This window comes from Apostichopus japonicus, chromosome 11 (genome assembly GCF_037975245.1).
Source record: "Apostichopus japonicus isolate 1M-3 chromosome 11, ASM3797524v1, whole genome shotgun sequence".
Classification (NCBI taxonomy): Eukaryota; Metazoa; Echinodermata; class Holothuroidea; order Aspidochirotida; family Stichopodidae; genus Apostichopus; species Apostichopus japonicus.
In genome coordinates this window covers 8,228,120-8,255,794 of record NC_092571.1, presented here as the reverse complement: position 1 = coordinate 8,255,794, position 27,675 = coordinate 8,228,120, and the positions used below count along the sequence as shown (strand labels likewise).

The 27,675-nt window shown below is 39.6% G+C and overlaps 1 protein-coding gene across 5 annotated transcripts; it reads left to right on the top strand.

The window, feature by feature from the left end:
- The first annotated feature begins 275 nt into the window (after positions 1 to 275).
- LOC139975747 (uncharacterized) lies at positions 276 to 26,528 on the top strand. 5 transcript variants are annotated; one of them, XR_011795872.1, is made up of 7 exons: positions 277 to 779; positions 6,195 to 6,295; positions 13,727 to 13,830; positions 14,064 to 14,219; positions 15,355 to 15,430; positions 16,133 to 26,024; positions 26,145 to 26,528. XR_011795872.1 is itself a non-coding variant. In XM_071983879.1 (6 exons), exons 2-6 carry the CDS (start codon positions 6,217 to 6,219, stop codon positions 20,140 to 20,142), a joined length of 4,425 nt encoding a protein of 1,474 aa, XP_071839980.1. In that variant the 5' UTR covers positions 276 to 754; positions 6,195 to 6,216; the 3' UTR covers positions 20,143 to 26,528. The 5 variants fall into 5 exon arrangements, 4 of the variants coding, with proteins under 4 accessions (XP_071839980.1, XP_071839978.1, XP_071839979.1 ...); XM_071983879.1 differs by having other exon boundaries at positions 276 to 754; positions 16,133 to 26,528; XM_071983877.1 differs by having other exon boundaries at positions 16,133 to 26,528.
- Positions 26,529 to 27,675: the final 1,147 nt, after the last annotated feature.

Sequence of the window (27,675 nt, the reverse complement as noted above, 5' to 3'; positions counted from 1 at the left end):
AATTCAGCTTACTCAATGGTAATCAACATGCAAAATGTCTTTGTAGGCCTACATGTTTACTCGCTACCGATCTTATTTGATTCCTTCCTATCAAAATTGTGTCCGGAAGTAAGGAATAAACCTAGGACCAATCGGCCTTCTCGATCAGTAACTTTGACCTTCAATGTTTATTAAACATTTTTATTTGGCGGAAGCAGCCCGGAACCTCTAAATATATTATCTGCATACTGAGTATAAGCTCCACTCGTTTAACTCATAACCCGCATTATTAGCCTCCGATTACAGTGGCAAATATTCGATCGGGATTCCTAACCTGGAAACCCATCCATCCCGTTGTGTTTATAATACTAGCAGCTTCGCAAATGTATTTGAATCGCGATCATGAACTAATGACCAAACATCATCGTGACCATTCATCTGTGGCTATCACCCTTACAAATTACCAGAGCTTTTTTTATCGCATCATGTATTTACTCCAGAGTTGTACCATTAGCTATTGTTCACTGACTAACCCAGAGTCACAGCACTATATACGCGCAAACCACTAAACTCGCAAAAAAATTGTAGCCACAAAGTAACTCGCGGCTGCAACGACACGTACTACGTGATCACCACGAGATCTTTACACGTATAGGTTTGCAAACGCCATATTGAACTCTACTTCGTCAATGGGCCCCGAAACTTATTGTGCAGTTTATCTTTGATTGTCATTAACTACAGCGCTTTCGAGGGTATTTACACAAGAATCCGAAAGGTGAAACCTTCTTTTATCAGATAGAGTAAGTTTCGTTTTGTATCTCTTGTCCATAAAATATATTTTGGGTTTATAAAAATGTTTGATTTTCGCTTTTGGTCTCAACGATGTTATTATCAATATCGAGACTGTAACAGTGCTCCATAATAACATTGCTTGAACAGGCAAGGGTGTGTTCACAAGGAAACAAAGACCAAACGTGGTTTTGCGTTATAGTAATCAACGGTAAAATCTATTGCCCCATCTACTTGGGGAGACATTCCCTGTGCTCAACTGCTCAGTTAATCTCCCATAAAGAGAAGTTCATAGACATAAACTTTTTGACTACGTGACGAAATTCAGGGAACGTTGGAGTTTTGGAGTCTCCCAAAGAGATTCCCAAAACTGCAGTGTGCAGTAAATTGCAATCGTGCAGCGCTCATAACAGGATCACGGAAATTTACGAACTTCCTCGTTTTGATAAGGTTTCACTGTGTATCGAACGTTTGCGAGAACTGCAATCATGGTATTTGAAACATTTATCAGTGTTGGTAGACATTAAGAATTTAGTATCTAAGGTGCATTTTAGACGTAGGGATGCAAAATTATTGTTGTAAAATTCTAGGCTGGTAACTATGCTTGTATTTCACCCAGAGCGATGTTGTGATTGTCCGGTAACATTATAGGCTACAATAGGCGTTTAATATTTCTACGTGTGCTTGACTTAGATTTAGTATTAGCCTATCCAGATTTTCCATCAGTTAGGCTTATCGTTAACTGTATCTCAAGTGTGAGGAACACAAGTTGATCCGTCTGTTGCATCAGCCAGTCAGGAATTCAATGGATTTCCAGAAACAAAGCCAAAATAAAGCTAAGTTTGCATCCAAGGAAGTTTAAGTTACTGCCATGATAGACCATTGAGACACATATAGGCTTACAGTTACATGTAGGCTAGTTGCAAAGAGTCAGAGGACACAATTTATGTCTAGTTTGCATTGCTTAGTTCCTGAAAGTTAAATTGGATCCCCAGCGGCCATGACAATAACGGTGCACTATGTAACACAATACATCAGTTTTGATAAAAAAACAAAAACAAATCAACTAAAATGAAGGGTTCTTGGTGAAAGTGAAGTGGAATTTGGAGACAATTGCACATGATAGGGCCTGTGCTAGCTGGCAACATCTCACAGTGCAATGAAAACCATTTAAGGCCTAACCTTAACAAATATTGATCGCACTTTGGACACAGCATTGCCGAATATTTTCATACGTCTTTTAAATGTTCCGCGTGATCATTTTAGTTCATGAAGCAAATTAAAAGAGGTGATTTTATAGGCCTGCCCATTTTGTAGCATGGTTGAAAGTTTAACTTGGGGAATAAACAGAGCTCACATATGATTTATATCATTCTACACAGTGTACAGAAATCCCTATAGGCTGCTGTTTGTGCATGCAGCGTGTTTTCCACCCATGTTAGCTTTATTGGGAATTCACTGTGAGTCTGTAAAATTCATTGATTATGCATGAATGCATTCACAGTAGTCTTCACAACTTAATCTCATTTGACTGACAACCGCCTTTATAGCAAATTGCAGGATTAACATCTTTCATGCCTGCTAATCCCTTACAAAATATCACAGGCATTATTAATGTTTGTTGCAAGACAATTGAAAGATTCAGTCAACCAGCCATTTTAATCCTCCTGAATGTATGCAAAGCCGGCTTCCAGCTTTTCCCAATATTTACAATTTTTAATTATTTGCATTATTATTTTAATATATATTTTTTTATGAGGGGGGGGGTGGAGGGTTGGCCACTTGTACTGTAGTAAGCTACTTTATTATTATATTGACAGTATTAGTAGCTGCAGCAGTACTCCTGTTGACATCACTCTATAATTATTTACTGTAATTTAGCAATATATACGGTACCTTTATATACCAGGTACATACCATCAGTAGCACTTAACACGAAACTGCTGATCACACATACTGCAGAGAATTGTGGCACAGTGAATTTAGAGTTTGTAGCCTAACTACACATGGTTCTAAGATCATGCAGCCATTGGAGTACAAATTTTCAAAAATATGTCGAAATAACATGACCGTGTAATCAGATCTTTTAAAAAAGTATGAATAATTGTTTCAGAAGTAACATAAAGATAGTAATGATATCTGGTGGGAGTCTATAGGGCAACGGTTGATGTGGTTTTCCGTGAAAAAGTCACCCTGGAAGGTGAAACATATCGAGACCAATGTTGTTAGAGCTTTATTATGTCCACTCAAAATTTATCCTCGATGCTTAGAACAACCCCAGTGTGTCCAAATAGTCTCTAGGTTTTATGATAGCAGTGTTGGTGTTAGAAGGATTTGTTGGTATTTTTTTTTATTTACGTACTTGTTTTGTCAGGGTTACTTCTTAATGATGTGTACACCAGATGTTCAGTTACTCTCGAGTTAAATCTCAGCTAGCATTCTTGCACTGGTGAGACATTTCACTCTACAGTACAATAGTTACTGTAGAAAGTTGTTGGTTGAGGAAATGAGTGCTTCAGACTCCTCACATAAAAGCTTAAATTATGCAAAGTACCCACCTGCATGGGGGTGAGCTCAAAATAGGTGCAAAGTTTTCAAGTAGCAGTTTGGTTTACTGTTTAAAGAGGAACCTAGTACTTCTGTAAAGTTATCAGGCGAGGAGAGGAAATTCGTTAAATTATCAATCAATCGTATTATAAGTGTTATGATATATGTATATACTGGTACATAAACTGTGCACATGTGAACTGGTATACGTACTGTACACTACATACAGTGCACTTCCACGGTCCATCTGGTACTGCTACAGTTTGTAATAAAATTATAGAGATAGCATTTGCTTTTCATCATAATTTATGCGTCTTTGAGCACAGCACATGTGAACTGGTATACGTACTGTACACTACATACAGTGCACTTCCACGGTCCATCTGGTACTGCTACAGTTTGTAATAAAATTATAGAGATAGCATTTGCTTTTCATCATAATTTATGCGTCTTTGAGCACAGCATAGAGTACTATTAGATTAATCGCATGGCAAGAATGGTCCACGAAATTAGCAAATTGCTAAAAACGAGGGATAAAGACTGTATGTAAACATAGCAGTTTTAGTACACAGAAACCATAGTTAGTACAGTATAGTATAATAGACATGTTTCAGAGCTTTCGCAATGGCTAACTTTGACACAGACTGTTGGACACTAATTATTTAATTTATAACCTGTCAGCAGGTACTGTACTAAGTTGCATGTAGGTCTACTTACAACCATGCTTCGCCTACTCTGCTGTGTCCATGTAGTGATATGGGAGATGATTTAAGCTCTGAGTTGCCTTGGTCGGAAACCAACCTTTCGTTATAAATAGTCTGCGACCCTTCTCTTACTTTTTTTTATCACTCCAGTTGTGCGTACATAGATGAATACATTCAAGGAAATCTGAATGTCTTGTACCTTAAATTTGCAAATATATATGTCATTAGATGAGATGTTAAGTTGAAGATCAAAAGATTCTGCAACCAACCCCTCCCCCCCCCCGCCTTCCCCTCCACTTCTTAGGGTATTAATCCGAACAGAGGGGACAGATGTTAATTCCCTGCTTTCGAATTGTTTTGGTGGTTCTAATTAAGGAAAGAGTCCATGTACAGTAGTGGGTTCAGTTACCTTCAATTGTAACTGGTTAAGGACAAACAGGACATCTTGAACCAGTCTGACAAACAAACTGTATAGTACCATTGTATTAGGAACAAACGTAACTAAGTTGCACTCTGTGCATAAATGCATATATACTGTTGGGATCTCTCGCTTTGGTTGAGTAAGCACATCCCATGCCAGTAACTTTTCTTTGATAGTTGTGTGGTGACCTTTTCACATGTTGAAAACATCACTATTGTACCATGCTTTGTAACGACACATATTGTACACTAACTACAGATATTGGTTATATACAGTACTTAAGTAAACCATTTTGATAATTTTTTTAAATTATATTTTATAATTTATATTTTTATAATTTATATTTTGTAATTTTTTTTTTTTAATATGCTTATCTAATAACAGTGTAAAATGGGTCCCTGTGATTTTCATTTGTTGACATTGTTTGTGTCATAATTGCGATTTTTAAGTTATGTTACCAAAATGTATTGATGTTGGTGTCAGATATACTGTACATATGTTGCCAATTCAGTTAATTGCTTTTTGAAAGCAAACTCTAAGTTCATTAGCACAGTAATGTTACCAAACAGGTTTGGTGTTGGTGTTAAACATATCAAGACTGGGGCAACTTTTAAATGGTCTATCAAGACTAACAATATATACATGTACACTGTATAGACAACCAAAATCAGTAAAATCAGAATTTCTGACAGATGGCTAGTTGTTTCCATCAAATTTCAGATTACACTGGCCCCCCCCCCCCAAAAAAAAATAGTTAAACTGATCATTTGTATATTTCCTCAATCACTTTTAGAGATTTCCTGAAAAAAAAAATAGTGCTTTACCTTTATGATCCACCTGAAAGTTGAGTTTAAAGGTATGCTGTATTTGGCCCCAAATATGCTAGATATTCAAATATGGTCACCTATGGTCAAAATTCTTAAACTGTTTTTATTACAACCTTCAAGGAAATTTTCCTCACAGGGACATTCAGTCATCTTGTGTGTTCCTTCTAAAAATGTCTGAGAATAATTTGGAGAGAAAAAGACCTCCAGGAAAGTACTTTTTGAAAACTTCTAGCAATTATAGCATACTATAATTTGCCTAAAGCTGATTCTAATCACCAGAACTGACATAGCATCCCTTCAACAGTGTACAAAGAATCGGCTCTTTGTAAGTTTGCTACATTTTTTTTGTCTTTTTTCGGGCAACCAAATTTGCAGTTCAGACGAACCAAGACCTGGATGTCTGACGGACCAACCAGAGGGGGAAAAACCCATTTAAATATTTACCCTGTACGATGCTATCAGTTACAGTAATATAATCACACTATGTAACCATTCGTAACTAATCCATGGATGTAATGGAGATGCGAATGATAAATAACTCACAGAGATATTGATGTATAATATAGATATTGATGTATATATTATTTAAAGCTCTTTGGGTCTTAATGATTCTAATTTTTTGAGGATTTCTTCTTTAGCTACTGTACTCTGAAGATGTGATCAAGTCACACTTAAAAAATGTCATCACATCGCCAGCGCCCAGCAGGCCGTGAATTATTCTTTATAAACTCTCTCAGTCAATAACCTTGCATATCGAGCTGATCCTCTTTGGTTAAGTGATGGTAATTTCAAATGTTTTTCCTGAAAAACGTTTTTTTTTTTAAAGATGATATCATTATTATATAAAACAGGCAAAATTAAAAGGAGAATGTTTGAAATCAAGATTTTAGTGGAAGAATTTTTCTCTGTTTTGTTATTTATGTTCAGGCCTCATCTATGTCATGGGAGCATGGAAGTTGTCCCAGATGGAATGAACTTACCCAATGAGCTAGAATTTGGAGATTCACTACAGGAACCAGATAAAATTGGTAAGTACAGAAAACCTTTTTTCTTTTTTACCTATTTTTTTATTAATAGTCTTTATATTTTATTAATTTTTTATGATGCAGCTGATATTCTTTTTCTAGACAGCTATTTCAGAGTTGTTTTCGGTAAAGATTTTGATGTTCTTTGATACTTGAAATCCCATCGCAATGTAGGTTATCAGCTTGCATATTCAAATTCCTTTAAAAATAAGTTAAAAAGTCAAAAACTTTACAAGTATGCAACCAGTAGCAGCACGGAATTACTATTTTGGGATTGCTACGTACCAACCAAGGGCTGGATGGCTCAGTTTGTAGCTAACATGTACTGAAGTCACTGGTTCAAATCCTGGTGCTAGCCGAAAATTTCATTTGCTTTTTCAGAATTTTGTTTATGATAAAAAAAAAAAAATCCAAATCAGAAAGAAATGCCAGTGATTCATTTACACTACTACCCATTTGAATGGTACAGTTGGAGAAAAGTCATTCTTTCCAAACATGGTGTTTGTTTGCACAGGTCTACACTGGGGCAAGAACCAATAAAATCACACTCAAGGTTGCAAAAGACAATCTTTCTTCTGTTTTTCTGAATCGGATTTTGCATCTTTGAGTTTGTTGGTCTTTTCACACACCGTATGTGATGTATGAAAACTCCAACTGACAATGCAGTCGACACCTAGAATAGCTAGAGATAAGATTTCAAGAATTGAAAACAAAGAAGTAAATTTCAACCTAAATTCTTTGAATAGAGAGGGAAAAAAATGTGTCTGAGTCTAGGCAATAAACGTTTTGGAATTGAACAATATTTGGATGGCATCCTAGTTTGATCAATTAAAATATCAGTGGAGAAATTCTGCGGCAGTACTGTACGTAAATTTACAAAATGTCAGACCCCCCCCTCCCCCCACCCTCCCCGGGCAAAACTTTAAAACACCCAAAATGGAGATTTTTTTCATGTCTGTCATATTAAAGGTTTATGATAATTGTAAATGTGATTCTCCTGAAAGTGAGATTGGCTGGAATGGGATAGGTAGGGGTAGGGGGAAGGTTGTTGGGAGGGGGTTGTTCATGATGCTTAAATTTCATATCAGGTAGATGAAGTCGGGTTTACTGCTCCTTTAAAGCAGAAATTAATGGCTAGATGCTTGATTCTACCAACATTTCCCAACCATCCCTTGAAGACATTTACAGATATGGTCACATCCTACAACCATAGAAAGTAATACAGAATGTTTCTCTGGTTAATTTCTTTGTGATAATGCTGCAGGGAAAATTTCAAAAGGATCTTTTCTGGTTGTCTCTTGGACAACCAGGGGCCCTTTAACCTTTGGTTGTCCAAAAAGGCGAATGTGGGTTGTCCACAGTATCTCCAAAAAAAGATGGAGGCTAATACCAATTTATCATTTTACCTATCTGGTGGTTTTCTTCTTCTTCTTACAATTCAACCTGAATTTTGACATAAGATCTGGCACTGTAGCACACTTTGAACGAACCTCCACAGCTGACCTGACTTGTCTGAACAGAAATATGGTTGTCTCCAAGGACGACCAATAAAAGTTTGCCCCAGTCAACTGTTTACAGAAGGAGAGAATTCTGTCTCTCACAACCCTGATTGGTGTGAAGTTATTTGGCAAATGTTTGTTAGGGTTCATGACCAAAGAGGGCATGACATTATTGTGTATTTTTGCCAGGAGTGATTGTACCATTGTTAAGGAGACTATAGCCAAGGAGAGACTCGATCAATATATTTGTTTTTAAACTTAACATTTCCTATAGTCGGGCGATTGATTTTTTTTCAGGAGCATAGTAGACCTGCTATAGTGTACAGTGTGTGCTAGTTCAAGTCAGTTTTTTGTAGCTGGAGCAGAGGGTGCTTCAGAATGGGGATATTTTGATGGGGTAGAAAGGGTTGGGGGGTGGGGTGGTGGTATGGCAGGTCAAATAGAAAACTGAGAATTTGCAGGGGGTCTTCAGCAAGCTTCAAGGCAGCAGTGTTTGAGACTTGTAAGCCAGAAAGTTTGCAAGTTATTTTATTGTACAACAATAGTCTGTTTGGAATACAAAACAAAAAGCCAGTGATAAAGTGCAAGGAAATATGAGGGAGGATGCAACGAGGATGCAGTTGGAGATCTGTACGCCCTATGGTGAGATAATGGCAAGGAGATGGGGGTGGGGAGGGGGGCACAACCAGGTCACACCGGGATGATAATATGCACATATGTATGTGTGCATGTAGGTTTAAGACACTTCCAGTGCTGTCCGACCTGTTGAGTTTCATGAGGGGAAGAAGGAATTGCCTTGCTTCTTAGCCTACCCGTTGCCCCACAGCCTCATCGCTCTCTCTCTCCTGTGTCTAGAGTATCAGCACAGTACACCCTCAGTGACCCCCCCCCCCCCAGGTGGTCAATAACCCCTCGCATCTCATTCTACCACCCAAAGCAACTATAAGTTTCTAGGAGTGTGTTTTGGTGCAGTTTTGTTTATCTGGTGGAATACATGCTAAATCTGCACCCATCCTGTAATCGCTTGGTTTTCACCACGTTGTTCCATCAATTTCTAAAACATCTGGTAAGTTACTCTGGCTCCATGAGTATTCTCATTAATAAGCTGTATTTTCAGGGGTGTATTTAGATTCCCAGGTGACCCGTCAACTAGCAGCCCGGGTATGTGTAGCGGTTTCAGGAATTCCAATGTGCAGGTACTTCTCCCCTCCTCCCTCCTTATTACAGACAAAAGCTGTCAGGTCCCTTGTTACTCCTCACGAGCTATTTGTAGAAATTAATGCTTTCTGTTTTCTATGTTTCTGTTTTAATATGTTGGAAGGTAGGGTAGCCTTGCCTTGGCAATTTCTACAACCTACTGTACAGGACTTACAACATAAAAGTCCCTAGACTTTGTAGTCCCTGGGTCATACTGGTTCGAATTCCATTCTAACTGGTCTAGTATATTTGTCTTACTCACCTTCTGCAATCCGTTACAAGTACTGCATATATCCTGACTGGATCGACCTTCTTTCTTTCTTTCTTCCTTTCGAATTCTGATAGCAAACAATGAGGTGCTCTTTACTCTATGAATTGAGCAAATAAAAAGTAACTGATAAATAGTGTAAACACATTTGACCCCAAATAGTCCAACCCCTTTCACTTTGGAAATTATATTTCCTAAGTACTATTTAAAGACTGATAAAGCTTTATTTGTTATCACAGAACTTTAGCTACAGTAGCTTGACGGTACATTCTCCCTCCTCACTCTGTGTAAAATGTGGCAAATAATTCAGACATATTTGTGATACATATTGGACCTCCCGCCTCCCCCTTCACCCTCCCCCTTCCCCTCCCCCTCCCCCAAGAGAAGATACAGAGCTGTCAAAATAGGTGTTTTTGTGCATGTTTGCAGTGTCATGCAGAAAGGAACTTTGAGGTGCTATTATAATGTGATTGTAGATTTGCCCATGAGTTTTCATACTCTCATAGACTTTTTGGCAATGTTATTGTTATTACCACTTCTAGGTCCGCAATAATTTTGGATTCTTTTGTAGCTTGTAATTTGTGTGTGACAATTGTGGACGCTTATCCCGTACAGTAGCTACATGTGTAGTAGAGAAACAGCTTTGGGTGACAGCCAGAACTTAATTTTTTGTAGTTGTGGGGTGGTCAAAATTATTAGATATTTATTGCAAATTGTTCTATTGAAGTTTTCAAGCCCTCCAAACTTAATGAATAGCTTTAGTATGCCTTGACTGGTGTAATAAACCATAGAGACCTTGAACAATTATGAGCCCACAAAAGGCATTCTGAAAAGAAGTTATTTATAAATTTTCCTGTTCAACGTCCCCCCAAAAATGAATGAAAACGTCTACTTTTAACAATTTAATTCTGTAAAACCTTAATAGAAAGTGCAATATGTACCAAAACCAAGAACAAAAAATTTGGGTGCCCCAAGGTTGCTCATTGCATAGGGTTTGCAAACATTTTGATACTTTTACCTGCTCCTGGATTTTGGAATTTTGGATAACAAGTTTCTTTACTTTTTAACACTTGGAGTAAATAGTATACAGTTCAATATTGTAGGTACCAACAGAAAGGCAGTGTGGCATTTTGTGTCATTGGTCGAGACACTTTTATTAAGGGAAATAACAGCTTTTTCATAAAAAAAATTAAGGATCCCAACTCCCTATAACAAGCACCATCGACGTTGATCAATTTCTTGAAGCCTTACAGTAGGATATTCTCGGTGTCCCTGTCATGTTAGTCTCTTACACACAGGACCAGGATAACCAGTTAAGTTAGCCATTTATAATTGAAAAACCTAGATAGCTGTCTTCTTACTTTGGACAAACTATGTCAGGAGTTAATATCAACAGATGGTCTGCGGGCAATATCTGGCCCACAAAACATTTAAAACCAGCCTGCGAAAGCAAAACAGGTCCACACTCTTTGCACTCATCGGGGTATCGGGACCCTTGATGCGGTAAGGTTAAACACACTACCAATCTGGCATTGCACATGAATTGCTGACAGCTGGATAAATGGGAAATTGACTGCCCAGGGAGACTTCCATTCCATCTGGCGCCCTGCTCGAACCAGTATTTTTTCTCACTGAGTGATTAAGTTACTGTTGTGCCCAGATTACCTTGCTGCCTTTCGATAATAGATTCTGTTGTGACACATATTGTTACAGCACCAACAAATTTCATAATTTTAGCCCCAAAAATGGTAATGTACTGATTAAAATCAAATTCCTTCTTGCATTTTCCTTGTTGTAACTTGTAATACTAAACACTCATTTCACACTGGCAGAAAAGTGCAAGTGCCTCCCCCCCCTTGTTTTCTCTTGCTAATGGCAAATGGAGAAATTGAATCTTGTAAATTTAAGTGTCCTGAATTTTGAGGCCTGACAAGGAAAGTGTCCTACTGTAGGTGTAGGACAGTGTAAACTGTGTGCCAAAACAAAATTTTATTCAAATACCGAAAATTTGATAGAACCAAACCACCTAGAATTATTCAAGCCACTCATAATGGAAAAAATTCTCGCTTACTGTGTCTTAATCCGTGTGTTTGCAGTCCTGTACTTTACCGGAGAAATTCTTTGTTAACATTTACCAGAGAAAGTAACATAAAGTGATGTTTTATGCTTTTGGGAGCCTCTTCAAGTTATAATACAATGTAAGTTATTGTTTATTTTATATGTATCCGAAACAGGAAGTGAATAGATCAAGGGCAGGGTTGTGAAACCTCGCGAGCCAGGTTAACAGGAAATACATAGCTCTCACAGGATTCACCACTGGGCAAGAAAATCAATAGGTAAAAATAACATAGAAAGAAAATGTTAATACAGAATTCAGAAAAAAGCCCAGAGGTATTTAAAAATCAAGAATTATCAGAACTGCTGGGTTGTTCACTTTGCCAACTATACAGCGAGAGATTGGCCGCTCTAGCAAAACATCGTCCACGGATATTTCTGCAAGTTTTTCCGGGCCTGATCTCGGGTACAGACTTGCATCGCAGAACGTGAGCTGTGCCTACCTGTACAAACCATGTGGTATCAGAATACTACGAATCAATGCACGTGTGTAGTTACTGCAGATCCAGGCCACTGATTAACTGTTGGAGATATGCATTGGTATACAAACTGCTACGTGGTAATGCAGCCACAGAGGTATATTATTTGTACGAGACATTATCACCAGTGTATTGTTTACCTTCCCTTCTGTACAAGTTCAAAGTTGCCTCTGTGTGTACTGGATTAAGAAAAAACCATTGGACTCTCAACACACAGCCTCATGGCTGTGTTAAAGTTTTTTTTTTAAACTTGTGGGTACATAACAAAAGGCTAGGAAGCTCAGATATGTATTTTTTTGTTGTTGATATGTGTGTGTGTGTGATAGTGGCTGGTAAGATGTCTGGCATGTATCAATTAATATGAAATGCTGGTTGTTTATTATAATGTGTCCAGAGTCTGTGGAGTGATTGTACTGTGTACAAACAGTATTGCAGATTTGATAAGTGAACATACTGTAGCAGTATACTGTGTTGTTGTGTGGTATATGTACAGCAGATGTTGACTGTGCTGTACAGTTACATGTAAAACCAGCTGATTTTGCATTATTAAGTCCGAGTGAAAAGCACCATATGGAGAGTTGTGTTTAGATCTCTTTGTTTCATGATGTACAATGCAGGTAGTTTTGATGGTTCAATTACTGTACATAACCGTACATATGTGTGACGATCATAATCTTCAAATTGGCGTCCATGATAATTGGCGCCGGCAAAGTGGAACCAGTCCGACATTTCTTAGAATGAAAAAATTAATTATTTCTTTTTTCAAATATCATCGATACAAATTAAGAATGCTGCATTAAAATTGGCGTCAGCAAAGTGGAACCAGTCCGAAATTTCTTAGAAGAAAATATTAATTATTTCTCCTTTCAAATATCATCGATACGAATTAAGAATGCTGCATTGCCTACTGTGACGTACCTTCGAAATTACTTAGAATGTGATGAAGATTTACATATATTTAATAACATTTCTCGAAGTTTTACGCTTCAAGTACTACAGGCAGGAGTGGATTATAAAAATTTCATATTTCTGTGCATTATATTACATACATGTATGTAATTGCCCTAAATTTAAAAACAATTGTCTACTAAGGCCGCACCGATTAGATACTGAAAGAGCGACTTCGCCAAAATTTTAAGTAATGAGAGAAATACTGTAAAAACATCATTTATGTATTCCAAGGCACTTTTCGTGATTAATCTCACCGTCAACTTTAAAGCAAGCTCCATGTTAGGGAAGTGTGCTTGGCTTAAAGCGTTTGGACTCCTGTAGACTACTGTATTATAATGTATCTAGTGGGTAATTTTATGGTATAAGTTTACATTTTATTGTAGTCGACTAGTCGTGCACTGGCGGGTCCGCCAACCATGGGGGAGTGACCCAAAAGTGAGTCGCCAAAAATGTGTCGTTGGATTTTTCCCACGTCAGATTTTTTTCTTTCTGTTTGACAATAGAGGTTATTTTTATAACAACAAGCCCTTAGTCCAGACTATAGTGTATTTACTGCACTCCTCTCTTACCTGTCTCAACTCTTCTATTTGCACCTCCCCATCTACCTATCAATATTTAGCAATGCTCCCCCTCGAACCCTCCTCCAGTGTCATTCCCCATCACCTCCTCCTTCCGAATATACCATTTGCAAAGTATAGACCTATTCTGGTCTGGTGATAATCTTGCTGTCCTTTGAACTACGTTTGTTTGGACATTTCCTTACTGTGCTTTGGACTTCATTAGTTATAAGAAGTTTATGCATTCTGGGCATGGACACTGAAGGATTAGGGTCATTCCTGATGAAAAGATCCTAAAAGTTTGCTTGACTGCTTGCTGATGTCCACAAACTGACCGTAACTAAATTCTTTCTTTCTTTGTCCTGCAGGTGTATTTAGTAGGAAACAAGTCAACAGAGGCAGGTTGTATGGACCTTTCAAGGGGGAACGAAAAAGGTGCAGTGAAGTTATAAACGACACTTACTCCTGGCAGGTAAAAACTTACAAAACAATGATTTTATTATCATCTATATATATTTAGCATTTTGTATGGCAGAGATGAATTCTTCAAATTTTGTAAGGATATTTTGTGAATACTTCCGACAGCAGTCTTGTATAAAGTTTCATGCAAACGACGATATCCCTCAAAAGTAACAAGGATTTTTTTTGTAGAACTGTTTTCAGGGCGTTCGAGTTACCTCGAGTTTATATTACATTTCCTTACAGATTATTGGTCCAAAAGGTCGCAGATTATTTTGCGTAGACGCTAGCGACGCATCGAAAGGGAATTGGATGCGATTTGTGAAAACTGCACCAGGGAAGGATCTCCACAACTTACACCCGGTCCAGCATAAGAAAAAAATTTACTACAAAGTAATCAAAGTAAGTGCGATACCCAGTAGAAGGTATTCTGCCGGGAGGGCGATTGTTTTGCCACTTTTAAACAGCCTCGTATTAAATGCAAGTTCGGAGGGACAGTGGTTTTATGGCTCGTACAGTGTGCCAGTCAAAGTTAATGTCGTCTAGTCTCATTTCAAGTTGGTTTGATCACATATAAAGCAGATGGCAAAAGCCCTGTTACTGGAGCTGGGCTAGAAGCTAAAAACTGCCTACCCTGTCAGATTTCAAACTACTGCCCTCTAACTTTTACGGGGTGTAGACCCAACTGGTAACCATAAGCACCGACCCTGCCACTGGCCCATCTGCCGGTGGTCTAATTACTGGGTCCTCGTCCTAACACCCAAAGTGTGTAGGAAAGTCTGTTGTTGTATGCAGAAACTTCTGAGTGTTTCTATAGGCACTTCTGTTTGAAAATAAATCAGTGAAAAAATCTTGAAACATCTGCCTTGAATTGAACCCAGAGACAGTCTGCTGGTTACACAACCACCTGGGCCTCTGATATTTATCAGAACTTGAATTGAATATGAAAGGTAACCCAAAGGTGTTGCGAGGCAACTAAAATCATGTGTGCTGGATGATCATGAATCGTCTGGAGTTGTCATTCACAGTCCGGTTACAAACCTCACCATTACCACTGACCGAAATGGTCACCGATTTCCCATCTTGCAAGGCTGCAATGTCATAATGAACCCACAATTTGACCCTAGGTGATATTGAGAACAAATTTACCAGCCTCACTTTTTGCCAGTGCTACAAACTCAAGCCGAGGGTGTGTTATTTTTCTTCTCAGTTTCTCACTTGGTATCGAGATTTACTGTTGTTCTTTCAAACAAGGTTGTGATGTAACTTGTGCATAAGTGAAACAAGAAACAAAAGGATGTTTCCATACCACATTTGGATTTGTTATTGAGGAGGTAATTTAGCAGTGATACCGGTGCATTGTTGTCATATTTATTTTGATAAATTTCCTTATTTGCTTCCTATTTTTGTGAGCTTCATACGTTTATGCTCGCTCTGCGCCTCTCTTCGCGGTCAATGCTGCCTCAAAGTTGGAGACCCTCGGGCTCTGTTGTTGATATATTAACACATTTGTTTTTCCATTATATTTTGGTTACAGACTATTGCCATTGGAACAGAACTGTTGTGCTGGTATGAAGGAGCAACAGAGCCCAGTGATGAGAACATTTCTGAAGGTACGGTTGAGTTTCTTTCTGAATGTCGTCTGTGTCGTACTTGGATTCTACCAATGGCAAAAGTTTGGACCGTATTTACTTCACTCCTCTCTTACCCAAAACTGTCAAACCAACGAGATCCCATTCATTGCAAATCACCCCGGGATTATAGCACCTTTAAGCTTCGAGTATAGTAGATTTGGAAGTAAGAGGAAGTGGATGTTGACTCCGAGGTGGGTCAGTGAGGGGCCGCAGTGCTAAAATGTGTAAGCTAGGTTGATTCGATTGCATCTATAGAGTGGAGAGACAGGTAAGAGAGATGTGAAGTAAAATACCCAAGCCAGTAAGTCTCGGGGTGTTTGTTTGTAACCGAGGCGTGGGGCGTAATTGAGATGTTTTGATTGTCAGCTATCTATTGGTACGGAAGCTGATGATATAAATGATATAAATGCGAATGTGTGGGTTAGGGTTGTTCACGTTCATATAAAATTGTCTAAAGGATGCCAAGCATGGACCAATGGAGAGATTGGACTTCTCCATCCTTCGATCTACCCAGGAGAAACAGGAGAAATTGTAAAACAGCTGTTCGTTCCTGTGTACAAAACTGCTATATGCCATCTCTGCACTTCTGTAGAAATTTTGAACAGTTTGCAGTGATGTAAATCAATTTTGAAGGCTGACAGCTCGTATCTTAGTTTTGGTCTCTCTTTGATTTTCTTACAGAATCTGATTTGCTCCCAATGCCGATTTTAGAGAAGATGGATTTCTCGGAGAACGCTGCTTACAAGGCTCCGAAGAGAGTGCCCCCGCCACTGGAGGTGCACCCCGACAACCTCCCAGAGGGGTTAGAGCCCCCTCTCATATCGCCGGCGTATCCCGTATGTCACGAAGGGGATGCTCTCACAGGCGACAGAGACTTCACCACCAGAATATCCAAACCGGCCGAGCCTCTGCTGACGGAGACAGACAGTCAACCTTCAGACAGCGTGGCGGAGATACAAGAACCCGATGTCACCTCTACCGGTGGAGATGTCGTCTTGGAGGAGAGTTTAGACAAGAGCAGCCAGAAAAATGAGACGGAGTCCGTCACTTCAAGTCAAACCCAGAAGACGGAGGAGGTCCTGAAAGCTAACGACTACAAGAAAGTGAGAAAGAAAAAACATTCCGGAAACAAGAAAGGCCGCACGAAGCATTCGTTACCGCCGAAAGGTGCAATCAAGGGGAAGAAGGTAAGAGACGATACCGAGATGATCACAGACCTGTATCTCATCGGACCGGAATCTGTCATGAAGCTAGCGAACGGCGAAGACCGATATAAATGTCAGAAATGCGACAAGTTGTGCAAATACCCCGTAGGGCTCAAGATACACCTGAGAACCTACCACCATTATATAAACGTTCTCATCAGGGGCATCGCCAAGAAACCCTGGGCGAGGGGTATCGCCCTAAAGAGAGAGAAAGACAGACGACAGGAGGAAAATCCGCTCAACGACACCAAAGATGGATCGTGGAAGAGCGTGGATTGCTCCTTGGTTCAGTCGGCCCTGGAGAAACTGAAGGACATTCACGACGACGCGGAGAAGGCTGTTTTAGAACGAGTCATCTCGGAGGAGTCTCTCGGCGGTAGTAGGATGCCCGAAGAAAGTCTTTCCGTCTTCGGCGAGAGCTTTCGATGCGACCGAAGCAAAGTGGAGGGTCTGCAGAGTTGCGACGGGAGATTGAACGAGATGCCAGAGACAGTTCAGACTGACAGTTCTGTCGTAGCAGCGGATGCTACAGAATGTGGCACAGAAAGAGAGACAGTGTCTGTGCGATTGAAAGATGAGAATGCAACTCTTGGGTTAAAAACAGAATCTGAAATTAATACACCTATCGAACACTTCGGGCACGTGGGGACAAACGTCTGTGACGACAAAAAGGTTGAATTGTTATTGAGTACAACTCTGGACGACTCTAGAACAGAGAAAGTGGCTAACACGACGCCGCAGAAGAAGAACGCTCTGCAGGTGAAGCAGCAAAAATCGCCGGGCGGCATATTCCCCAAGAAATTCCTATGTGATCTCTGTCATCAAGCCTTTGCATACAAGGTCTGGAGGGACAGGCATCTACGCATGCACTCGGAAAGCAGCAGCGGCCATGGCTGCGATGTCTGCAGTCTGAAGTTTTTCAGTAAAAAAGATCTCATCATTCATCTCAAAAGCGAGCATGGGATCAACCACAAATCATCGTCAGCAAAGAAGGAGAAGTTGCCCAAGAAAGTTGGTGGCAAGAAGGAGAAGGGTAAAGATAAGTTTGACAACAGTCTCGGTCCGACCAGCCTCCTCCGGACTGTCGGAGACAAAGGGAAAGGGAGCATGAAACTGGAGAAGCTGGTGCAAAGCTTACAGAAGATTCAGAACAAGGAACAGAGCGACAAAGATGGCATCAGAGCTCTCCAGAAAAAAAAGAAACGAGGAAGGACCTGCTTGACGAAGGGGTACCTCTGTCGGCTGTGTGGGTCTGCTTTCTCTAATCCCTCCAACAGGTCCCGGCATATGAGAGTCCAGCACGGCCTGTCGGCGAGGAAGAGAGCAGTCGAGAGCAGGATGAAGGAGAAGAGGCAGGACATCGTGATGTTGGAAGACGATGCATTGAATAAAAAAGGTGAGGGAAAACGACCTGTGGAGATCAGCGACATCAGTGAACAACGACCCATCCCCTCTGTCGTAAAGAGGAAACATTCCTCCTCGTCTGCAAATGCGAAAAGTTCCGCATCCCATCCGCTCAAAGAGTCTCCTTCCTCGAAGAAAGCTTCACCTCTGAAAGGCTTCTGTCCTGCAGATTATGGCTTTTGGAATAAGGTCCCCAAGACAAAGGTCAAAGAGAATAAAGTCATCGCGCATCAGAGGAACCGATCCAAGAGGAAGTCGCTGTTTCCTTTCGACCCCATGGAATATCAAGAGTTTCCGAGAACTCCGGACATTTCTTGTCCCTGGAATAAAGCCAGCGAGCCAGCTCCCTTCGTCCCCAAGCAGAAAGATGTCCCACCTATCAGGTTACACCTCTTGCAGTTGGAAGAGAATAAGCTGGCAGCCGTTCACCATGCATACAATGTCGATACGGATGCAATGGACCTGCGTGTTAAAGGTACCAAGCTCTCCAAGTCCAGTGTACAGTACTTCCAACCACTGGATCTCACTCACCCACCACCTGCGGAGGTGCCCCAGGACGAGGGCTGCGATGCCAATCCGTACATTCACAATCTCCTAAGTGATAGCAAGGACCCCCTGGAAAATTTGCCCATGCAGTCAGCGACCCAGTGGAAACGGACCAAGGCGGTTCGTCCGAGGGTGAAGATAACCTCCAAGATGTCTTCCAAGAAATCTCTAAAGAACACGCCTTTCATAAACCCAGTGCAATGGCATTTCACCTGTAACATTTGCAACTTAAACTTTGTGAGCATCCGGGAACTGAGTCAGCACGTGGTAGCCCACGCAGAGGATTTCCCGTACAAGTGTGAATTCTGTATGCACGTCTTCACGTCGAGCGACGAACTTTGGGACCATAAGGAGTCCAAACACAGCGTCAAGAAAATGTACGTTTGCTCCCTCTGCAAGCAAGAGTTTGCCTACTTTTCTAATCTCGAGAAACATCAGAGGGAGTCGCACACGGGAGTGGAGTGCACCTTCAACGAAAACCTCTGCAACGACGTCCGCCCTCAGAACTTTACGGATCCGACCAAAGCCTTCAATCTGCGGGCCTGCCCTCTGCAGGTGACCCCGAGGGTGTCCTTCCTCAGGGAGGAGATCAGCAAACTGTCTCCGCTGAAGCTTCGAAATTCCGCTCAGGCCAAGGACAAATTGGTGATTCTGCCAAAGAAAGCGACCCCGGAGAAGGGAATGCTCTTCAACCCCCAAAGGAATCATCCTTTCGAGCAGCGGAGGAAGATTGGCTTCCTGAGCATGCTCTCCGACCCGCGCAACCAGAAGCAGTTGGGGTCAAAGGTCAATAACGTCTGCACCAAGTGCCTTTTGGAATTCAAGGACACGTCGGCATTCCACGTTCACATCATGGAATGTGCGAACATCAAGGAAGATGCGTCAAATTCCGCTAACGGAAACGACGAACGGGAGAGTAGTCTAGTGCAAAAGAAAATCAGTAAGGAACATAGAAGGATTCCAAAAACTGTGATACTGAACCTTAAGAATGCCACAATGTTGAAGAGGAAGGGGCGGAAGCGGGCGCGGCCCGGATCGATCATCTATGACCCGCAGAAATACGCCCGGGTCAAATCCACCAGCGCCTTTGACGACATACACGCCTGTGCAGGCTGCGGCAAGAAGTTTTATTTCATCAACAAACTCGAGAGGCACATGAAAATGTGCCCGAACCGGGAGAAGATCGTCAACGCCAACAAGACCAACGTGGCCCTCGCTCTCCGGAAGCGCCCGCGTCTGAATACCATGCAACACAAATGTACGAACTGTGACAAACATTTTACATACCTCGGTAGCTTAGAGAAACATCTCTTAATGTGTACCAGCTACAACGCCGTACCGTTGACGGCTTCACCGCCGACCGATACGTTGTCGTCATCCGGTAACGCAGACTATGCAACCAATCACGAAAGTCTTCCCAAGCCTCTGTCTCTGGTCGATGTGGTGACCCAAGCGGACTCCGGGCAGAGCTCCACAGCGAGGCAGCAGCGAAAACGTGTGGCCCCGTATTGGAGGCTCGCCGAAAACTCGTTGTAGGCTTACAATATATTCTTTCTCTTTTTGTTTTATTTATTTTCTCAATTTTTCTTTTTAACATCGTTCGTGTAAAGTTGCGATATGTCTGCTCACCGGTTGAAATATGGGACTAGAGTCGACAGCAACAGAAAACCCAGTTAGGTTGAGATGCAGACACACGAGGGAATAGAATACGTCGTTCTTTGGAAAGATGGACGCTAAACTGACTTCAGTAGCTTTGAAAGTTTTGTTCTCAAAAAGAGCTCTTTGGTGTTTGTCAGGAAATATTGAAATTTGGTCCTATAGAAAAAGGCAAAGTATAGAAAGGCAAAGTTTTTGGTTACACAAGAATGGAACGCTGTATAAATGGATCGATCGGCAAACATGCAAATATTTATGAAACTAGATCAGGTATAACCCCATGGCTTACTCCTCTAGACAGTTGCACATTCATCAAAGTCTCATATATTTATCTTTGTTCCCATTTGTATTTTGTTACAGTAACAGACTAGTTTTGGTGGTTGTATTCACAACATTAATTTCTCCCCAACATGCTTAATAAGTAGACATGAAAACGAGATATATATTATTAATTTGAGGTTAATGCGTTGCAGGAATGGTATTTAAAGACCTTGCAAACTTGAGGACCTTTTTGTAAAAGGTCCTTTGTTCACATTGGACTTCATACAGATAAGAGACTTTTGTGCTTAGGGGAGTTCTATACACAACATTAATGTCTTCCCAACATTCAAATAAGTAAACTTGAACACATTATTATTGTAAATTTTAAAATAATGTGTTGCTGTAACAGGTACTTCAAACTCTAAATGTTTGCAACATCTCAGTTCACACATGATAACTTGGCAGAATTAGTCTTTATAGGACTTTTGTAGCATATGGTCCTGGGGCTAGCCTTACTTGCATACACAGTTGATGGTGGGTGTTACTTTCAGGAGCTGTTTGTAAGGGCTCATTTAGTAATCAATTAATTAATTACCTGCTAATTAACCTATTGTTTTGTGTGAAGACTGATAATTTCAATTTTGCCCTAGTAATACCTTAGTGAATCTAAAGGCAAGTTGAATATGGTTGAGCAGTTCCAAGTAATGAGATTTGCAATGATATGAAGGTACTCGACTGCAGTGTGCACTGTTGAATATGGTTGGACTGCAGTGTGCACTCTAGACAGGCAAGTAAGGCTAGCCTTACTTGCATACACAATTGAAGGTAGGTGTTATCTTCAGGGGTTGTTGCTAAGGGGCTCATTTATTAATCAGTTAATCAATTACCTGCTAATTTACCTATTGGTTTGTGTGAAGAATGATAATTTCAATGTTGCACTAGTAATACCTTAGTGAATCTAAAGGCAAGTTGAATATTGTTGAGCAGTTCCAAGTTATGAGATTTGCGATGAGATGAAGGTACTCGACTGCAGTGTGCACTGTAGACAGGAATTCAAGAACATCTTTCGTCACCGATCAAAATCAACTTGTCAAACAGTTTGGAGATAAGTCCATAAAACACTGACCGACAATATTTCCATCTTTGTAACTGACTTTCTGAAATGTACTGACACACACACTTGACCGAACAATAATGTAAACAGACTGGTATTAATGTGAATGATAATTTTAGCTTGTGAGTGACTGACAGATTCCTCATCAGCCAAAGTAAATTTTGGAAAACTGACGGGTAAATTTTAAATGTGTAAAAGTAAGTTGGTCTGACGTTTCGATCCTAGCAGGATCTTCTTCAAAGGCTGAATGACAAGTGTCATCAAATCACTTGTCATTCAAATCACTTGTCATTTAGCCTCTGAAGAAGATCCTGCTAGGATCGAAACGTCAGGCCAACTTATTTTTACACACTTTCCTGCACAGGCCCTCTAGTGGATAAGCAGTTTGCTAACAGTTTTATTTGATTTTGGGATAAATTTTAGACAAAAGTAAAGTGCAAAGGAAGTTTATAACTAGAGCAGGATTTGGACCAGTGTCCTCTTGGTTGAGGTCACTAGTTAAAATCCCATTCTAACCGTAACTTTTTTTTGCTCTTTTTCCATTGTCTAACATGTTCCACCTGTCAGGTTACAACCTCATGCAGTTGGCAGAGAATAAACTGGTAGAGAAGTTTTCTTTTTTTCTCCTACCCAGTTATTTATGTCAAAGCCATTACAAAATCTTGTTTTAAAACGTATAAATATGGAGGGGGAAAAAAACATATTTCTGTGCCATAGATTTGTGTCACAAATGATATTACAAACCTAAAATGTTGGGTTTTTTCCTATAATATTTTTTGTTGTGTTTGTTAACCTTTATTGCAAAATATAATATTGTCATCTCTAAGAATAGATTAAACTGTTGAAACTGATGAATAAACAACTAGAGCATGTTCCATACCTTAATTTGGTTGGAGAATCTAATTCAGCTTAGTTTACTTTTTGAAATAATAGTCATGGAATAAAATGATAAAGTCTAGTATCTTCTCATTTTTTCTTTTTTTTTTACTAAATTTGGAACATAATCTGGTTTAAACCAAAAACCTGTAATATGAGATGGCTGAAAGTTGTTGATTGGTCCAACTGCAAGCTCTGTAGCATATCCCTGTTGTTGAGATACAAATGTGACTGAAATTTATTTATTTGGGAAAATTTGTGCCATAGACCATGAAGTTTCATTTCCTCGTTCTCTGAAGGTTTGTTATTTGTGTCATCTTGAGACTTGCCTTTCCCTCCCCTCCCTACCCCTTCCCCTACCCTATCGTGACCTCATTGGTTTGGATTATCTTTAGAGTGTCGGTATTTTGTTTGTTTTGCAGCTGGGTGACTAGAAGAAAGTGCAAATTTTTTTGTTATGTTTTGTGCAATGTAATGTGTCTTGCATGAGACCTTTATGCAGCTTTTGAAGGATGACTTTGGACAAAGAAAATTAATTTTTGATATGTTGTAGACTATTAAAGTAACACTGCTATCTGTCCAGGTTATATTTGCATGCTACATACAATTTTAAGATATGACCCTAAGAATCCCAAGACCCATCAATTAAAACGGCTGGATTACTTAGTCTAATACACTGACCACAAAAGTCTGCTCCTCAGATGGCACACAAACTTCGAACGAAATGTTTACGATGTGTTATATATTGTCGAGGACAAATAGTGTTGAAGAAGTCTCATCCCAGAATGCTATTTTGTTTTTGTACGAAGTTAAGAGAACGTGTCATTGGAATTCATAAAACAATTGTTTAATAATGGAATTTATAAAAACAATGGTTTAAGGTTTAGGCCTGCACTGAGGAGCCAACTGTATCGTCTGGTTAGGCTTAAAGGAGCATTTCCAGAGCTTAAAGTTAATTTAGAGGTGAATATCTCAAGAACCAGAATAGCTCTAGAAACATTACTAATACTCTAAAATTTGGACTATTACATATCAAGACTATAATATTGCCAAAAGTCATCCTTTAATTTTGTAACTGATCAAAAATTTTCTCCTTTTATTTCAAACCCTCCAATATTGAAATAATCATACAACGATGAAAAGTGCATGAACAAGATTATTACTTTCAAATAATGTCAAAGTTACAGTAAAGATATTTGAATTTTTGTGATTGAAACGGACATGTCAAAGTGTCCGGGCGAGGTAACGTTGAAGGTTGTGTTGTATCTGTTTATTATTCGCTCATTAATATGCACGTGTCTTACTTTGATTAATTCCAATCCTGCTTTGAGTTGAAAACTTGATAAATATGGTAAAATTGCCGCCCGAGTTTTAATAGAAATGCTGCTTTTTTGTTGTCTACATGTAATTGCCAAGGATCTTTCATCATTTAAGATACAATATGTCAATGTCTTTTTCAATCCCTACATCTGTTTCAATCTGAAGAAAAAAGAGGGAATTTAGAGCTGGCATATTGGTGTATTGAGTTATGGTTATTTGCCTTTCCACATTTTGTAACACTTGAAACATGAACGTTTAAGACGAAGATTGGAATGGTTTGGTTTCAGAAATCACATCCATAAAAAAGTTTCCTTTTGCTAGAATAAATTAGAAAAGGGAGAAGTAGCCCATTGCATAATACACTGATTTTCTACAGTGGCCCAGAAGTGACATACAAAATAAAAATTAGATCAATATTTCAACCTCAACTTCAGAAATGTCTAAAAGTTTGGAAAAACTGTATCTCAGAGTTCACATTTTTTTTTAGATAAGTTGAAAATTCAATCAATTTAATATTAGCATAGTGTCCCTTCTGGGCCACCATACATTTCTAATGTCAGAATGAGTTATTTTGTGATATAAGCTTCACTGTAACATCGTGTAAACTATTAAGTTGGGTAAACAGAAAGCTGGGTTGGTATATTTGCATTCAGTGTAGCATGGCACACTGAATCTCCTCTAAGAAAGCTTGTGATTAGAATCCACGAATTTGTGAAATAAAATTGTATTTTAATCTGAAACAACATTATATATCCTTGTAACATCTAAGAGAGCAAAATCACTCCAATTTAAGAGCAATTTCTCTTTGTAATTGCCCAAAGTAATCAGCACTGTATTTTAGAAAGTACATGCATGCTTGTGTTGGCATCATGTCACCTGGCCTAGTGAAATTTTACATTTGGAATCAGGAAACAACATTCTGTTTTGTTCAGACTACTGTTGTATTCAGGGTTTTTCTTGTGTGTGTGTGGCTGTGTCTATCCCTGTGTTTGGTAAAACATTTTCAAACTCACTGTCTCACCAACCCCAGCAATATTCAGATAAAGATTGTACAGGCCTCAGTTGACACGTTCTTTACAAGAAACAGTTTGACGATTCTTAAACAGTAAATTACTGAAACAATTTAATCTTTTACAGATAATCTCGTATCCCACCAAGTGTTACAGTGTTGCTTAATTTACCGAGTTTTAAGCCGCCCAAAGTTTTATTTTGTTGTACCGTTCATGATGTGATTTCTGTTGGACATACGTTTAACAGGTTCTTTCGGTGGACACCAATTTCATGTCTTCAACAGTCGACCATGATACCAATTCAAGGCAGATTTAAATCAAAAAGCTGAATCGCACAGCGTCGCATGGTAATGTTGAATTGGGCATTGCAAAAATTTAAAACCACATCAAGAGAGGTGTTCAACCACATTTAGAAGAGAGAAAAGTGTGAAGTGAATTTGCAAAGTTGAAGATAGAAGTTACTTATTTCAGTTCAGAATTTTGTTTCAAGGTAATGGTTTATATTTTCATGTCATATTGTGGCTATGCAGCTCAGTTCTCTATGATATGATATCGGTGGCCTCTCCAGACTTTTATTAAACGTTGAATTTCTTATTCTGGTGTTTCAATATCAACTTTTTTTTTTATAATTTTACCTCTCTAGTTTGGTATAGCTATGTATATCTCAGGCCTCTATCTAAGCCAATGGGAGAGAAAGATGGGTGTATTTTTCCCCCCCCCTCTCTCTCCCCGGATATCTTGTAGTACCTCATAGAAGTCCCTAATTTTATGGCTACTTATTGTGGACCCCTCGTGGCCCCCTCCTACCCTTCACACCCAACTTTGTGGATCCCTATACCTACCGGCCTGATTTGATTCTTGCCTTTACACACCTTACTTGGAAATTACCCAAATGACCCATTTTTGGTGAGGATGCTTAATTTATTGCATTTTACTTTAAGAAAATAGACATGAGCGGGAATAGAAAGGAAAATCGCCAAACGAATCATAATATAATTTCAAAGCAGTATTGTTTACTAAGATATGTTGATGTACCCAGCTAGCTGTAAATGGTATGTAGGCCTTCATTGATGTACCCAGCTAGCTGTAAATGGTATGTAGGCCTTCATTGATGTACCAGTTAGCTGTAAATGGTATGTAGGCCTACATACCATTTGCCAGCTAGCTGTAATGGTATGTAGGCCTACATACCATTTACCAGCTAGCTGTAAATGGTATGTAGGCCTACATTGAGGTAAAAGCTAGCTATAAATGGTATGTAGGCCTACATTAATTTACCAGCTAGCTATAATGGTATGTAGTCCTACATTGATGTACCAGCTAGCTGTAAATGGTATGCAGCCCTCCATTAATGTAAAAGCTAGCTGTAATTGGTAATGTTGTAGAACTTCATTACACATATTACTGCAACTTCCATACCTTTCAGGATGGCATTCAAGTGTTTTTTTTTAAATTTTTTTTATATTTTGTTCCCCTGTCTTTTAATAGTGCATTCATTGCTTTGTTAAAGATCTTTGTTAAAGATGCTTTGGCAAAGATCTTTTAATAGTGCATTCATTGCTTTGTTAAGAACTACTACTGTTGAACCCTTACATCTCCTCTTTCAAAGTGATCGGGTAAATTTGTAGAAATTTTCTTCATGTACTTGTAATCATATTGAATAAAAACAAAATGTACATTCTTAACCCTTCTTGTGTCTGTTTTACTTGCTGTTTTACCAGCCACACACAGATCTCTAGGTAGTGGGCTGGATTAGTTTTGCAAGCTCTTACTACACGTTGCTACAGTCCTGCATAACAAGTCATGAATCTGGGTGCTTAAATTTTGAAGTAGTAACTTGAACAACTTTTGTCAGGCTTTCAAATAGAGAGCAATTCTGTAGTTTCATTTTCATTTTTCGGAAAGAAAAAAAATCTCTTTCATCCAAGCAACATCAGCATAAGATGTGCAACAAATTTTGAGTAACAAAGGCCCTTCTCCCTCTCATTATTTCCAGCAGATCTAAGGACAATCTTTGGATAGGCTGTTTATGGCAAGAGGAGGGGTTGGGGGGGGGGTGGAGAGTATAATGGAAGTACCCTCTTGACTGTGATGCCAGTTAAAGAAGTTTTTTCGACTAATGATAAAAGAACATGATAAGCATCCTGGTGAATTTGCATGAAATTCCTTCATTTTGTTTTTCACAATATTGAGTAATTTTCATAGTTTGTACCAAAAGGGAATTTGAAGCAAACAGGTGTGATGTCATACTTGTACAAATAAAGTACAAATGTAGAAAACTCGAGATAAAAGCAAATACGTTAACAACCGTGTAATTATTTCATTATATTTTCTAATGTCCTTTATGGGCCACCGTAGAAAAGGACGCTCCACGCGCCGTACGGGTTAGGTTGGCACAGGCAGGACTCTCGCGGCCACCAATCTTTATTAAGAGGATTGGGTAATTAATTTGGACATCCCGGTGTCTTTCAGATGGGACGCAGACTTGTAAAGAAAACTAAGCTGGCTCGACCTGAGCACATCCCACTTGTGACTGCAAGCCAGCAGCTGGAACTCTTGCTGTTTAATTAGCAATTTCATGTAAACATGTGTTCAGCCTAGACGAGCCATCATCTGCAACGCAGTGCACTTGTTTAACAACCTATATGCAATCTCCTCTGAAGGTCGGAAATGTCGATTAATTCACATCCTGATATTTTACTACAACAATGATGACGCCATGTAGCCATACGACTATGAGCTCTTGACTAAGCCGACGGCATAGTGAGCTCACGTGTTCAGAGAGCCCTCAGACAAGACTGCGCAATTTACCCCCCACCCCCACCCATGCGA

Bases quoted from the DNA above. Each gene is read 5' to 3' on its own strand.
- LOC139975747 (XM_071983879.1), top strand. From the start codon at position 6,217: ATGGAAGTTGTCCCAGATGGAATGAACTTACCCAATGAGCTAGAATTT. The intron at 6,296-13,726 runs GTAAGTACAGAA...TTTGTCCTGCAG, and splicing joins ACAGGAACCAGATAAAATTG to GTGTATTTAGTAGGAAACAA. The intron at 15,431-16,132 runs GTACGGTTGAGT...ATTTTCTTACAG, and splicing joins TGATGAGAACATTTCTGAAG to AATCTGATTTGCTCCCAATG.